Here is a 17,174-nt window from a genome sequence, read left to right on the forward strand (position 1 = left end):
CAAATCTACCCACAAAATAACACGTCTTATGTAGAAAAACAATATTTACTTTTAAAAGTTCTTATGAATAAAATATAAACACATAGATTTTTTATACTTCTTAAAAGAATAATGAAAGAAAACATGTTTATTTATAAAAATCGAGAGATACAATATCTATATAGATACATTCCTTTGATCTTATGAATACATCACTGCTTATCAATAAATTTATCTAAACAATAGAGTGTAGAGCAATATAAAAGACAAGTACATAATGCAAATTTTTATATATAGTAGAAACATGATATAAATTAGGAATAAAATAGAAAAAATATAACACCTTAACATTTTTAAAACAAAAATAAATCCAGGTGGAAAGAATGCCATAAGAATATAGTAAGTTTACTGCGCTACAAAAATCTTAACTCTTCTTTTAAACTCCCCTAGTGAAAGGGTTCTCCCTTCTAAAGAAATTGTATTATAAACTTTAAACACTATGGTAAATACTATGCTTATGTATATCATAATTATGTGGTCAATTATTTCTGAGATTAAGGCTAATATTGGAATGGGGAAGTCCTTGTGTAACATTATATTTTTTTTAACCACCTGTGACATTATTCATTTACTGTGAATGTTAGGAATGTTAGGAAGGTTAAGAGTTAAAGAGTAGCTTTAAGCTAATCTTCGCCTTCTTTGGCAATGTAGTATTAATTAATATTGTAAGATTAATATTGCTTTTTTTTTAATAAAGACATATTATTATTATTATTATTATTATTACATTTAGGACAGAACCACAAGTATTGTTAATAAAAACAAATTGCTTTCGATTTGTGAAAGTTCCGAAACCATTTAAGACAGAATCCACGTATGCCAAAAAGCTCCATCCTATTCAATAAAATGGCATTACCAACCGTATCAAATGCCTTTCGCAAGTCAAGATGCTTTTTCTTACTATTTAAATTAACTTGCAAGTCGGGTACTAAATCAATTGCAGCAGAAGTTGTGTCTCCAGTCTTGTGAAAGCCATACTGATGCAAATACATAAGCTGCTGAGCATTCAGAAACTTTTATCACTAATCTATAATTTACGGCTCTTTCAAATATTTTAGATATTAACGGTAACCCTGAGATTGGGAGATAATTGTCTGTTAAGAACTATCCAAAATTTCACTTTGTCACCACCTTTATACAAGTGGCTCACCTTGGCGACTTAAATACCCATAGGAACACTTCTGTTCTAGGAGGCTGATTTATTGCCTTGCAAAGTACAGGAACCAAACTATTGCGCCAGTTTTCCACTGACCGCACGTCAACACCATCTCCACCAGCACCTTTTGTAGAATCAAATTTATCTATAATTGAACCAATCTCTTATTTGTCCACCTCCAGAAAAACCATACTTCTTAAATTAGTCACCTCCAACCAGTTATCAGCGGGAGGCAAGTAGCTTCCACGCCCATTCAGATCCAATGTTACAAATTCTCTCGCAAAATATAAGTGTTCAACTATATTTAAAGTAAAGGTCCAACTCTTTGGACTAACTTGGTAGTAGGAATATGTTTTCTGAATATTGATGTTTTCTTTTATAAAAATAATCCCTTTTCTTCATTGCATTACGAATTATATACTCAAATTCCAAGAACACATAATTAAAGTTAGCAGTAGGGTGTCATCAGGTTGCTATACAGATCGTGTTTTCGTTCATTACTTATAGGAAACCGTGTACTAGTGCCTGCGACAGAGCACCGCCGTTTCAGGTAAAATGGAATTGGCACCTTCGACAATTTTATTTCGCAACTCCTCTAAATTTGTTGGCCTACTAAATCCATGCTTGTAAATGGTCTGCTTAAGGTAACCCCACAGATAAAAGTCATTTGGAGACACATCTGGAGATCTAGAAGGCCATTTAATATCGCCAGTCCCACTAATAAGGCGGTTAGGAAAAGTATTTGTTAAAAATTCTTTTACCCTAGCCGCGTTATGAGCAGGACAGCCATCTTGCTGAAAATAAACCGATCACAGGTCTACATCAGGTAGGATTTGAATGGCAGGAAGAAATTGGTTTCGCAGCAACTCAAGGTACTTTTGGGCGTTTAAAGTGCCATCAATAAAAAATGGCCCTATAACATTGTCGCCCAAAATACCTGCCCAAACATTCAATTTCTGAGGATACTGGGTACGAAACTGAAAATTTCTGTGCTCGTTTTCCTGAGACCAATAATGAACAATGGAAGGATTGTGTTTGCCATGTAATGGAAAAGAAGATTCATCAGAAAATAAAATATTTTTTAAAAAATATTCGTTTTCATTTGCTTTTTCATCATGGTTTCACAAAATTCCATTCTTCGCCACTGGTCTTCAGGAAATATTGCCTGAGTTTTTGAATACTTGAAACATTTGTACCCATATTTTTTCCAAATACGAGCAACAGTTTTATTGCTCATTCCAGTTCCTCTCCAACACTTCTAGTGGATCGTGTCGAATCAAGTTCTAGGGTACTGTAAACCATTTTTTCCCGCCGTTCTATATCCTGGACCACTTCAACAGGTGGTTCTTGACGTTTTGTGTGGCATTTTTTACAATCTTGAAGACAAAAAGATGTCTCAAAATTTGTAACCACATTTAAAACCGTTTTTGCACAAGGAATCGGTCTATTCTCAAATGTCACTGAAAACAAATCTCTACATTGTACTGTCGAATTGCCTCCATAAAACCATTTAATTAGTTGAACTCTTTCGGAAGGGGTATAAACAGCCATAGAGGTCTGCTGACTTCCGGTTCAAAAAATAAAAACGAAAAATTCTGCCGCCTGCAAGCCGCAACCAAGCGGTTTTGCCATTATTTTGGGTAATACGTAGCTCACGATAACACGATCTGTATATATGTCATCAAGTTTTTACTGTAACTTGGAGAGTCTGTAAAAATTGCATTTAGATGGCGAATGAGGGTTTCATAGTTAACAAATATTTATAATAACAAACATTTAATATAATAACGAACATTTGGTCATATGTTCTACAATTTTTGTTTTGCTGAATATTACCATATGCATAACATTTAAAACTTGTAAATCGTGATCACTAATAGAACATTCAACTATAGACAATGACTTATGCATTAAGGAATTTGTCACAACATGATCTATAAGTGTTAAAGAGTTCCGTGTGGATAGTTAGCAAAAATAAAGCAAAATAATTAGCAAAATTAAGGCCCTTACCCAAACAAACTTCCTTATAAATATCTGTCTCAACTACTGGTTAAAAGGTCTATAACCAAATGAAAATATTTCCTTGAATGTATTGTACCATCTCTCTAGTTCCAGAGGAGTTGTAGATGACAGCAAAATATTTTTGGAAACTGGGCACATAATATTTAAATATGCCTATTAACACCTTTTATGGGGTTGTAATCAAGGGTCTCTTTTACATAAATTGCACATCCTACACCTCTTTCTTGTCTACTTACAAAATCTGCATTGAAACTGGGTAAACCATCATACTGTCATCTTACTCAGTTTCCTGCAGCCAGGTTTCTGTCACCACTGTCATAGCTATATCCACACTAAACTCTGAGAATAATACCTGAGTAAATTTATTTTTTAATAACCTAGAGTTTATAATATATAGAGACTGTTTAATCCATTTTGCTTTTTTATGCACATACCTTATACTTGATATACAGGCCATTATTTCAAAGAGGTGTGAAAACTTTAATTTTATAATTTTGAGGTGTCACTTTTCTTCAAAGAACTCGGGTATTCTTGCACCATACATACTTATATCCCTGTTTTTTTAGATCCCTTGCTTTATTCTTGCACCACACATACTTATAGCCTTGTCTTTCTAGATCCTTTGCTTTACCAAATAAATCTCTAACATCCCTGGGCATATCCTCATTTAGAATAATGTGTCTCTAATTCTCGGCCACTTCAACTTTTAGTTTTTAAAATATCTCCTATATATCTGAAATTTCATCTCGAGACGCTCCTAGACCCATCACTAATAAATTATTTTCTCTATAATCATTAAAAGCTTGTGATCTCTTTAATCTTGCAAGATCTTGCTGTAAGTCTTTTATTTCAGACTTAAATTTATCCTGTTCTTTAATTCATTCATTTAGCTTAGATTACAAGCCTTTACTAAAAAATTACTACGCCAATTACTAAAAATAAAACAAAAGAATTAGCTATTATTTTTGTGACTACTTCTTTCCTTAATAATTTGAGTTAGAGATTTTTTTATTTCCTCCTGTATTACAGTTAAATATTACTGATTCTTGCAGATCTTCAAATTCCTTTTCCAAGATTTTCAATAAGTCATTATTGGTTAGGTTTGGATTAGCCTCGACAACTTGATTTTATGTTTTATTTTCATTACGTTGATTTCTCTGTAACCTACTCTATCTTCAGATTCAGAAATGGACAAATTCCAGACAAAGAGCAACTTCGCATTTTTTGCAGATAATGTTTGATCTTTGTTGTAATTTTTTTGTGCTACAATGAGCACACCTGCGTCTTGTACCTTTTATAGGTAAGTGAGTTTCAACATTATTAAGTCGTACAGCATTAAAAACAGTAGGTCTACCATCCGAATGATTTCTTTTTCTTGCACGTCCAAATTGTGAAATTGTCCTGGCCTTTAGTCGTCCACGGAATGAACCTATTAGCTCTGTCGCAAATTTTGATCGGAATTGCAGATGAGTCATGGGCTTATCCTTGCTGTTAGATTGCTTGACAGTTGTTTGATAAATTATATAGCTATTTACAATCCATGACTCTAAAAGGTAATAGAAAATTCTCATCCACCATCTTCTACTTTTCCATGAAATACTATAAGCTGAAAGCAGTTGGTCGTTGGTTGTCGAAATGATCAACTCCACCCATATAGCGATTATAGTCAGCAATTCCTTCAGGACATTTGACATTGGCTCTTTCTCCTGTTTTTTGCGTTCGCAGAACCTCAGTTTCTTTGAGGGGATTATGCATAGTACTTATAATACAAACAGACTTCTTACCCCTGTCTTTCCACTTAGATATTCCCAAATTCCCTTGTAGGAGCCCATCTATTTCTCCAATACTCATATTTTTATCATCTTTTAGCATAGTCTTTGGAAAAAATTTTCTAGTTTGTCGAATGGTGGAGCATGAAAAGATTTTTTTTTCCAAAAGCTTTCTTGCTAGCGGTATTGATGAAAAAAAGTTGTCAAAGAAAAGACAATATCCGAGCCCTTCAAAAAACTGTGATAATTTTAATACTACTCTTTTTCCTAAACCCATAGTTGTCCCTTCTTTTTCAGCTCCTTCATATAAATACATCCCTAAACAGTAACCTGAAATAATCAAAATAGTCATCATAATTTTCTTAGATATTTTATGTCTTACCCAACACATGCTATCACCCACACTTTGAATCCCCGTTTTATGGGCTTCATTGGCATATATTGCCTCAAACTGCTTCGTCCTTTAAATTTTAATGCTTGATTCATCGACGGAGAGGAATCTTGATAGACAAAAAAATAAGCTTAAAACGTTTTGTGACGTACTCTAATAATGGCTTTAATTTATAGAGCTTATCGTAATCTTCTTCTCCCTTTTTTGGCATACAAGTATTATTATTTAGGTGCAAGAAGCGCGTAATTTTGAGAAACCTTTTGACAGTCAATACATTTTTTATTCGCGTCACTTCAAAATTCTGGTCTCAGCTCCAAAATAGCCTCATACTGGGTAAAGAATGAAATCCCATAATTACAAGTATACCAATGTACGCCTTTAGCTCGTCCAAAGTTAAATCTAATACTTTATTGCACTGAATCGCATATAAATTTGATTACTCGACAATGTATTGCAAAAATATATTACTAAGTACTGATAAGAATATATTACATGGCCGAGATATATCAATTTTTATATTTTTAGAAATACCAAAAGGGTATGAGAAATCTTCTCCATGGTCTTTATATTGCTTTGGTGTTTGTGATTGGCGCGCCCATATGGTTGGGCCCGCCTCTTCATCCGAAACATCTGATGAGCTTGTTTCATCCCTTTCCTCTTCATTTATATTTCTAGGAGAAGCTTCTTCCGGTTTTTCGGCAAATTTAGTTGCTTCTTCTTCTTCGTTCGCGCTTTCTTCTCCAATTTCACCTTCATCTACGTAAGTACTTAGAAAAGATTGATCAGAGAGTGGTCGTTTAGAAAACCAATTTTTTTTTTTTTTTTTTTAATTAAAATTGTGACTTATATTTTTTATTTAAGCACAAGGTGGACTTAGACAATTCAGTGAGAGATTTAAAGTGGACTGTATTTGTGTGAATAAAAGTAAATGTGGAAAGGTCGAAAAACCAGCCTTTAAAGATCCTTACCTTAAGGTGTCTGTATCCGGCTTCAGCAGGCCTGCTCTGGACTTCTTGGGTCTTCTAATTCGGGTTTAATCACTAAGAGTGGTTGCGGGTTTGATAAGTAAATCACGATCTGTGATGCGGTAAGATTAAGACAACAGTTGCGGAAAAAATGTATAGATCACGACACTGGAATCAATGCGCGATGATCAAGTGCTAACAAGGAAGTCGTCTTCTTTCTGGTCTCCGTTCAGCACAAAACCAAAGGAATTCAGAAATTTAAAGGCTATCGTACACGCGTAGATTTGTTGTTGTTAAGACTTAGAAAATATTAATTAACTTGGTAATAAAGGAGAAAATTAAATTAATTGAAATGGTAGTTTTAATTTGGAGAACAAAACAAATAAATATTATAAAAAGAAAAAATCTAAACTATTTGGACGTTCGCAAACTAAATGTGGACGGACCAGAGAGAGTTGGACTTGAAAATCGGGTTGAAGAAGTATTCGCAAATGTAGATAGAGGCAATTCGTCATCAGCGTCTGAATCACCTTCAGTTTCTGAATTTATGGCCATGTCATCATCTATGACCGATAAAAGATACTCGACATCATTGGGATTTTCTAGATTGAATTTATTTTTTTATCCATCTGAAGAAATACTTTATTATGGTATATGTGTATAAATTATATAAAAAAAGATGTTATACAACAAGATTTTCAATAAAAATAAGCCTAATTTACGACTTTTGTGCCAAAATACGTATCTTCAAAAAAGACCTGGCAAAAACATGTTTATTATTATCATTCATCTAAAAATAACGACAAAAAATAAAAATAAACAAATTTAAGAGTTAAGTTTAACGCTTAGTGGTATGTACCACTTTTGTTTCTTGGAAAAACATCGTAGCGGCACTGATATCTCATCCGTGGTTGGAATAAATATTTACTATGGTATATACCACACTAGTTTAAAGTAGTACAAACTCTGTAATAAGTATTTCCTACAAAATATATCAGGTCATTGAAAATGTTTATTATAACCTAAAAATGAACATTTACCAATATTCGTAAACGTCGTAATCGTCGTAAACAAGGATTATTTATACTGACATACTAAAACTTTTAAATTAATCTATAACTAACTAGTTTAAACTTACCATCCATATCAAAATTTCCACTAAAAAACTTTTACCACATTTAAAAAAAAAGGCCGAAAACTCTAAAAAACTCTCTAAGAGCACTGTACTTTTTAAAAATACCAGTGGTATATATTTGTACCACTTTAAGACGAATAGTGTACTTATTTTGTACTACATGGAGCTGAGAGTAAATATGATATACAAATAGACCACTGCTCGCTAGTAGATATTATGCCTACATTTTAAGAAGCACCATACACCTCCATCTATTATTATTTTGTTGAAACATCAAGTGGTACATATATGTACTAGAAATCTATAAAGGAACCGTCTCTATTATTAATCAAATATTAAATAGCGTAATTCTAAATGATTATCGAAAGTACACTCCACTGTATATACATCTTCAATATACAACTATTAAATCCATCAGACAATTGATTAAATGAAAAACTTTTTTTCAAATAATCTTTATGAAAAATTTATCAAATTCTTTTTTAGAAAAAGAACCAATTTTTCATTATCAAGTTGAAAATGAGCATAGCAAATTTGTCGTGCCGATTTCACGAATTCTGATCTAGTACAACATTTTTTCTTACCGTTTTTCTTTTAGGATACATAGATTGACAAACTAAATGAACAGCAGTATCACCGGTATATGGATGTTTAAAGCCAATTATATCACTGGTCAAATATTTTTTTAATTTATTATTGTCGGCTTGTTTGGCAGCATCTAGAAGACTATGGCCTTTATATTCATCTAAAATCAATAGTTATTAAACCTTTTATAATAAACGAAATATGTTTAACATACAGGATAAACGGTCTTGTAGCTCTTTGGTAGGAGCCACATCAATAGCAGATTTTGAATGGCAGTTTAATTGAAAAGGATCAGCCCCTAAAATGTTGGTTTTCAATAGAAATATTTTTTTTATTTAATAAGAGATTTCTTACCTTCACTTAAAAGTAAGGAGCAAACTTCAAGACGAGATTTCGAAGCAGCCTCGTGCAGTGGAGTAAAAGCCCATAAATCATGAGCATTCACGCTTGCTCCATGCTTTATAAGCATTTCAGTAACTTCAAAATGCCCATACGAGCAGGCGTTGTGTAAAGGAACTAACCCGCTACAATAAAAATATAATTAATTATAAATACTTTAAAGTGATAAAAATTGTTCTTGCCCCTTATCCTTAGCATGCACATCAGCTCCATGTTGTAGCAATAATTCAACAACTCTTCCTCTATTGTATCCTGCTGCAAGATGGAGTGGTGTGGATCTTCTACCATCGCTGGCGTGACAATTGACATTTAAAGGATTTAGAAGAGCTAATAATCTATCTTCAGAACCTGATCTTGCTGCTTCTAATAACTCATCCTAAAAAAGTCAGGTTTATTACATTAGAATTATTAGTCTAAAATAATAAAAAAAAATCGAGTGAAACAATATATTTATTTCACGACGACGAAGAAACAAACCTCGGCGTCCAAAAATTCGATTCTTCATTTTCACCTATATTATTCATCAATTTTAAGTTCACCTTTAATATGGTGCAATCGAATAATCTTTTTCTCTAACAGAGTTAAGACGCTAAGTTGTGTTTCTTCGTGGGGCGTCACAAGTTTTAGAAGTATTATTTGATTCGCATTTTTCCCTTAGAAGTGATGACAAATAATGTAAAAATTTGCTAATGTACGACAAAAAATCTAAAAAAATTAAGTACTACTTATATGACCTTGATCCTTTGCTACTTGATTGTGGTAATCTGGTTTATTCCAAAAAACCTGAACTTTACAAAAATTACAAAATAGCTGCATAATATTGACTCATAACATTACCTTAAGATAAACAATCTCATTTTTAAAAGCAGGATATAATTTTATTTTTAAAATTACAAGCTTTGTGGTAGTATTAGGAGATATATCGAGCATACGTTAAAATACAAATATGCCCAGCCAATCAGAGAAATTGAGAGTGGAGCAGCACTGCTGATCCTCGTGAAAGTTCGTACGTCAAATTTCGTTGCCGATTAGCTACGGAAATTGAAAATCAAGGCATTGGTTTTGTTTAACTTAACCTAGGTATATTGCAGATTTTATTTGCTTTGCTTGCTTCCTAATAGTTGATTTAATTATCAACAATTATATCAACTTTGCGACTATTTGAGTGAAAATTCATAGTGTATAGTGTTGAGTGTTTACTCCATTATCTATACAATCCATATCTGTGCTGGTTTTGGGCTCAAAAACAAACAATTTAGTGTTTGAGTTTCATTACTTTCAATAAACTTGCCAGTGTTTCTTAGTGCATTATTTCCTTCCACTTAAACCAATATTTGCACGTATCTGTTGCTGTCTGTTAGACAATTATGGCATCACTAAGGTAAGATACATATAAGTTTTTTAGTTCTAATTTGAATAATTATTTATTTTGCAGTCAACAAAATGCAATCTGTAAAGTTTGTGATAAGGAATTTTCAAGCACATCTACCAGAAACAGGCATTGGAAAAAGTTTCACCCTGAATTTGTTGGGAAGGAACAAATAAAACACATTATATGTCCAATGTGTACGAATGATATCTAGACATTTTCATATTTTAACTGTTTAAACAAACATTTGCTTGATATTCACCATATAACTGTCAAAGAATCAATTTTAAATTTTAGGAATTTTGAAGAATTCACATCTTGGAGGGCACAAGATAATAGGGAAGTAGATTATGCTTGTCAGACCCGAAACAAGTTTAAGAATGGGGAAAAACACATATTTTACAATTGCAACAGGAGTGATATCAGAGGTTGTACAAACTCTTAGTTATCATTATCAAACATACATAAGTATGTTTTGTTGTGTTTACTTTTAGGATTTAATAGCGCGTGCAAAGTGAGAAGTCTGAAGGAAGCATTCGCATTCAAGGAACATGTCAACAAGACCAAACTCAAATAGCTATCAGCATAAAATTGTAATAGAAACCCATAACAAAGCCGAAAAAATTAATGGTAAGGTAGAATTTTTAGAATTTGGAAAATTTAAAGTACAAAGTGTTTCGGTCAGTGGTAAGTTCTATGTTGTGTCTTGTCATGAACTATGTGATGAGCAATGTCGCACTGGATACTGTAACATCTGTAAAATATGTTTTCATAAATACAGATGTGAGTGTCCAGAAAATTCTGTCTAAACAGTACTTTGTAAACATATACATGCTGTAGGCTGTAGCCATTTTTGAGCAGAGGAGCGAGTTTGTTGTAGGTTCCCCAACTGTGAGTAAAGAGGAAGAGGATAATGTTTTGTTTGTTGATCAACCCACAACTAGCCAAATCAATTATCTGGAGGATGTAAACCATTTTATTCAGGAGAGTTCAAAAATGAAAGTCAATAGTTCTGCAATGGACTTTGAAGAAAATCGAGAAGTAGTTTGATTAAAATATAAGTTACATTTTTATTACATCATTTATACTTATTTTAAGGTTGCATTGCAAGAGATTTGTAGCTATGGTAGAAGTTTAGATAAAAATGCATTTGCCAGATTTATGGCTGTAATCAACAAATTTAAAAATAAAGAAGTGGAGGAAGAAAATTCTCAGGGCATTGAAAAGAAAAGAAAAATTGAAAAACAAATGTACTATCCAAATAAAAAATAAGCTAGATTTCTTTGTGTATTTAATGGCTAGATAATATTTGAATTGTAGCTATTTTTTTATGTTTGTATTATAGCTGTGAAGTTAACAAAAATAGGGTGTGGTATTTTATATGGTATTTTGTGTTATAATCAGTATAATATAACTAAGTATATTTTTTGTAAAGTTTTGGCGTAGGTTTCAAATTGTAAAAACAAATTTTAAGACATCATAGGTGTTGTTTTCTGTATAACTATTTTTATATCTTTTATTTTAAGACTAAAATGTTAGCTTATTTTGTATGTTAATATTCAACTAATCATTTTCTATTACATTTTGTTTGCTATGTTTTTAATATTTTTTAGGGTGCAGAAAAGCTAATTGGATTAACTTGAAATTGACATGGAACCAGGGGGAAGATCCTCTGTGAGTATATATTTATTAATTAAAATGTATACAGAGCAGTAATTTTTTTCCATGTTACTATTGTATGGAAGTTTGAATGGTTTGGTCTGTATATACATAACCAGCAGAGATGACAAATAAGCTAAAAAAGTGTGAGTCTACATACTACATACTATATATATACCAGATTAATACATTTAGCCTCTTTGCATAGAATTTTTGAGGTTGTTGAGATTAAAAATACCATAAATTATTATATTTAAATAACAAATAAATTTATAGATTTTTTATTATTTGAAATAAACAAAGTTAAAATATAATTTCTACGTGTTATTTTTTTCTGTTCTTATACTTCGACTTTTTAGTCATATTTACCCTTTATCCAGCTTTTCCAACCATATATATACTTTATATCAACCACTAAAGTATAATGTATAGAATATGTATAGTGGTAGTGGACAATTTAAAATAATATACTTTCAAATAACTATTGACAATTATTATATTACTAAGTTGCATATTAGAATTATGACACAGAGGTATGTAAAAATGCGAACTTTAAAATGTTCACCATATATTGTTAAAACATGTAATTGCCATTTATTTTAATTTTCTAACTTTTTTATTTATCCACTCATCCACCTATTAACCAATTAATTTATCAGCTCTACACACCAATTCAATTTCGTACCACCCCATTTTTAATATTTAACTAACAATAATAATTAAATAATTCATACATTGCGCTTACACGTACCGCTATACCAAATGTGTTTGGTTTCAACTAAAGAGGAATTGTTTAAGTTTATGCGAAGTCGAAATTTAGCGATAGCGCGATTTTTAATTAACAACGGCAACGTAGCGGCGTGACCGAACTGCCATGCTTTCTTCCCGATGGGAGTGCGCGGCGCTTTGAGTCGAGTCGTGTCAGTCGGTTTTAATGTTTTAATTGAAGGGGTTAGCTTAGCTCGTAATTTTGTTTTGTTTGTGTTATTTTCTTTCTTACGACGTAGCACGTGTAAATTCCAAAGTTGTATTTTTATTTTGTTTTGGAGCTAATGCTGGCTGTCAGTAAAGTTTTTTATAGAACAAAACAGTCTTTAATTCAAAAGGGAAACGGAACCAGCTATCGAGACAACATCAAAATTGATGAACTAACATCGGCATCAAACATTTTGGTCCAATCGAGCGGATTGGTTAGAATAGGTATTCTAGCCTAGGAAGGATCAAGAAGGGTTCTGTTCTTGGGGGCAAGACCGGCTCAGTTTTTAAGGTTGTTTTTGAAACATAAAGGAAACAGGAAGGCAGCACAAGACTAGGTGCAAACGAAAACTAATTCATTGTGAAAAGTGCAAGTATTTGACGTTTGAGGTAGGTGCTATACATAAGAGGTGAGTGCCAATAAAAGCAAATTTTGTAAAATAAATATTGTGGTCGTGTTTTTGTATTTTTCACAAATTTGTAAAAGGTTTTACTTGGGTTTCATTTTGCATACAAACTTAGTAGCACACTTACAAAGGTTTTGCATAGAATTTGACAAGGTTATATTAGGTTGTAATAAAAAGGGCATTTGTTTACACAGATTCTTATGCAAATTGCAGCAAACGATTTTACGGGCATTTTAAAAGGTTTTGTATATTTTTACAAGGTTTAAGTAAAAGATATTTAGGTAAAGGTTTATGTAATATTCTGCAGATGGTTAGGTTGTATTTTTCACTTTGCATAACATCTAACACGGTTTAGGTTATTAATATTTCACAGATGCTTGTGCAAAGTTTTGCAGAAAACATACATGTATTTTGGTAGTGTTATATGATAAGGTTTTAGGTTAATAAGGTCTTTTACTATCTATGCAAAAACTTTGAAAGGGTTATATTTTTAAATAATTTACATAAATAATAAATATCACACAAAATGGCATCTGAAGGGGATGAAGGTAGCTCGTATCAAGTGCGAGAGGATTCAGATGAAGAATTTAAAATTTTAATACGAAAAAGGGGAAATCTTAAACGTAATTTTACATTGCAAAATAATTTTTTAAGGGGTTACGATAGTTCTAAGATTTCTGAGGTACCCATGCGCTTGACAAAGATAAACGAGTGGTTTAATGAATTCGAAGTTATACAGTGTCAAATAGAAGAAATAGACGATTCCGATGATCAGTTAGATGAGCGAGAGGCATTCTGTAACTCATTTTTTAAAATAGTTGGGCAATTAAATAATATTTTAAATCCAATAAGGTCGCCAAATCTAGATGGGGGGCTGCAGAATGACGTTGCACGCATGCCGACCAACACAGGTACAGCTTCAAAGCCAGAGGTAAAACTTCCAGCAATGGAAATTCCGCATTTTTATGGGTCATATAAACAGTGGTCAGAGTTTTATGACACTTTCAAAACGCTTGTGGATTCCAATCCAAATTTGTCAGATATACAGAAATTCTACTACTTAAAGGGGGCTCTTAGGGGAAGTGCGGCTGAGGTGGTACATTCTTTGGAGGTTTCTGCTTTGAACTACTCGGAGGCATGGAAATTATTAAAGGATAGGTTTGAAAATAAAAAACTAATAGCCTTGAGTCACATAGAGTCAATGTTTAATTTTCCTAACATGGTTAAAGAAAATTATAGGGAGTTGAGAAAACTGGTTGATGAGGTCAGAAAGGATTTGAGGGCTTTAAAATCATTGGGGTTAAAGGTTGAGCACTGGGACACGTTACTGATTTATATTTTTGAGGTTAAACTTGACAATGTGACAAGAAAAGAATGGCAAAAACAAGGGTCGGTTGATACTTTTTCTACTATGGAGGAATTTTTACAATTTTTGTCGAATAAATGTGCGATTTTAGAAACGACAAATCGTAGCAACATCTCAGGGGGTGAACAAGGAAGTAAAAATGTCAAACCTTTTAAACGTAACTCTAATTTACAATTAAACTCTTATGGGGCATTTAATAAAGGGACTCAACCACGGGCTTTGTGTTTAAAATGCAAATCGTCAGAACATTATTTGCAAGGTTGTACATCTTTTCTTAATTTGGATTTGCAAGGTAAAAGGGATTTTATAAACAAGGTTAATTTATGTTGGAATTGTCTTAGACAGGGGCATAGAGTACATGCATGCACGTCACAGGGTTGTCGTCGTTGTGGTGGGAAACATCACTCTTTGCTTCACACTGATCCATCACGTGAGAGGAATGAGAGGCAAGGTCAAGGGGAGGAGAATAGCACTAGGGTTACTGGGGTCACTACAAGTGACAATGAGGTTTTTAACGGGCACAGCAGCGCATCTACTAGTTTACAAACTCAAGGTGAAGAAGTCTCAGACGTTTTGCTGTCAACAGCCATCATCAGGGTTCAAGATGATAAGGGAGGTCTGCATGAATGTAGGGCGTTACTGGATTCAGGATCTCAGTCTTGCTTTATGACAAAGGAATTGGGAGATAAGTTGGGGCTTCTGAAACGGAAAATTAACATTTCAATTTTAGGTATAGGTCCAGGGGTCACCAACATTACACACTCGGTTAAGGCTACAATAATTTCCAAAGTTTCAGATTATAAACACGAGAACTCATTTTTGCTTATTGATAAAATTTGCAATAGCATTCCATCTAGGAATATTGATGTAAGTAAGTTGAAATTACCAGAAGGGTTAATCTTGGCTGATGTTTCTTTTGCAAGGTCAAACAAGGTGGATATTTTATTGGGATCTTCTATTTTTTGGGACATCTTACAAAGTGAAAGAATTTCTCTAGGAAGAAATATGCCTGTAATTCAAGCTACAAGATTAGGGTATGTCATTGCAGGGCCCTTCGGTTTTCAAAATAGTGCAAACACACATTCTAGTTGCAATTTGAGTTCTACTTTATCGGTCCAGGATCAGCTGGAGAAATTCTGGGCTTTAGAGGAAGTTGGAAAGGAAAGGTGGTTAACCAGAGAGGAGGAGGCCTGCGAAAGATTTTTTATGGAATCAACAACTAGACAAGAGGATGGGAGATTTGTTGTGAGGTTGCCAGTTCGTGAGGGCTCCGCGAAATTGGGCGATTCGTTTCATGCGGCTTTAAAAAGATTCAATTCGTTAGAAAGGAAATTTGAAAGGGATAGTCATTTGAAGGAGTTATATTCTGATTTTATTAGGGAATACATCAATTTAGGGCACATGTCCAAGATAGACCTGGAAGATGTCGATAATTCACCAGGTTTTGAAACATATTACTTACCTCATCATGCAGTGGTAAAGGAAAGCTCTTTAACCACTAAGCTTAGGGTCGTCTTCGATGCCAGCGCTCCTAGTAGCAATGGCGTATCGCTTAACAACAAGCTGATGGTGGGACCAAGGTTGCAGGAAGACATTTTTTCCATACTATTGCGTTTCAGGTTGCACAATGTGGTTATTACGGGAGATATTGAAAAGATGTTTCGGCAAGTGTGGGTTGCAAACGAGGATAGGGATATGCAGCGCATTTTATGGCGATTTGATAAAGAGGGTCCTATAGAACATTACAGATTAAATACTATTACATATGGAATGGCTTGCTCTTCGTATTTGGCAGTCAAATGTTTACAGCAGTTGGCAAATTCTAATTCAGCATGCAGTTCCAAGGTCAGCAAAGTCATCATGCAAGACTTTTACATGGATGATTTGGAAAGTGGTGGTAGGGATATCGAAGAAGCAGCATGTTTAAAGGCTGAAATTGGCCGTTTACTTTCTGAGGGTGGGTTTGTTTTAAGGAAATGGAGTTCAAACAAATCTGAGGTTATTTCAAATGGTCAAGAAAATCAAAATGTCGATCATTATATTGCTCAAAATGATGGCGCGTCAAAGACATTAGGAATTTATTGGAATAATCAGTCTGATACTTTACACTATGACAGTCTAGGAAATGATGTAAAATTTAAGGGTGAGGTGGTAACAAAACGCATGATTTTATCTTTAATTTCCCAATTATTCGATCCTTTAGGTTTGATGTCACCTTTGATTATTAGGTCGAAATTAATACTGCAAGCCTTATGGAGAGAAAAATTAGGATGGGATGAGGAGGTGCCGCAACCAATTTTACAGGGTTGGCTGGGATTGAGCAAAGAATTGGGGAGATTAAAGGCATTTCAAATTAAACGACATGTCTCTTGTGAGGAGGCAGAGTCCATACAGATTCACGGTTTTTGCGATGCGTCTCAACGGGCGTATGGGGCCTGTGTATTTGTAAGATCGGTTGATAAAAATGGAAGATACTGTGTACGCCTTCTGTGTTCCAAATCGAGGGTCGCTCCTCTAAAGGTTGTTTCGCTTCCGAGGCTAGAGCTTTGCGGAGCTCTTCTATTGGCAAAATTAATAAATTCAGTTTTACAGTCCACTAAAATCAAACCTTCAGAAGTCAGGTTATGGAGCGACTCTTCAATTGTACTTTGTTGGTTGGCGGGGGAACCTTCAAATTGGACAACGTTTGTTGCTAACAGGACGGCGGAAATTCAAGGTATTACAAAGGGGTTTGGCTGGTTTCATGTTGCGTCAGAAAGCAATCCAGCTGACCTAATATCCAGGGGCGTAGATTGTGACAATTTATTGGAAAATCGACTTTGGTGGCAAGGGCCTCATTGGTTATCAGCTGAAGAGGTTGCATGGCCTACTTCAGGAAGGTTCAATATTTCAGAGATTCCGGAGCAGAGAGCTGTTCGACAAACTTTTGTGGTCGAA

At 33.7% G+C, this 17,174-nt stretch overlaps 2 protein-coding genes across 3 annotated transcripts in view; one reads left to right on the forward strand and one right to left on the reverse strand.

The window, feature by feature from the left end:
• LOC126733909 (poly [ADP-ribose] polymerase tankyrase) overlaps positions 1-17,174 on the reverse strand; it is a 68,721-nt gene that overhangs the window by 37,471 nt on the left and 14,076 nt on the right. The window contains exons 4-7 of the mRNA XM_050437365.1: positions 8,644-8,837; positions 8,417-8,586; positions 8,277-8,360; positions 8,062-8,222 (exon numbers count right to left, since the gene is read on the reverse strand). Of these exons, the coding sequence (XP_050293322.1) occupies positions 8,062-8,222; positions 8,277-8,360; positions 8,417-8,586; positions 8,644-8,837 (609 nt within the window). The remainder of the gene's footprint in view (positions 1-8,061; positions 8,223-8,276; positions 8,361-8,416; positions 8,587-8,643; positions 8,838-17,174) is intronic.
• The window catches only part of LOC126733907 (receptor expression-enhancing protein 1), a 96,790-nt gene continuing 91,803 nt past the window's right edge, over positions 12,188-17,174 (forward strand). For both annotated transcript variants that reach the window (XR_007659901.1, XR_007659900.1), the window contains exon 1: positions 12,188-17,149. The gene's annotated coding sequence lies outside the window, so the exon portion shown is untranslated. The remainder of the gene's footprint in view (positions 17,150-17,174) is intronic.

The sequence above is a fragment of the Anthonomus grandis genome, chromosome 3 (assembly GCF_022605725.1).
Source record: "Anthonomus grandis grandis chromosome 3, icAntGran1.3, whole genome shotgun sequence".
NCBI classification, from domain to species: Eukaryota; Metazoa; Arthropoda; class Insecta; order Coleoptera; family Curculionidae; genus Anthonomus; species Anthonomus grandis.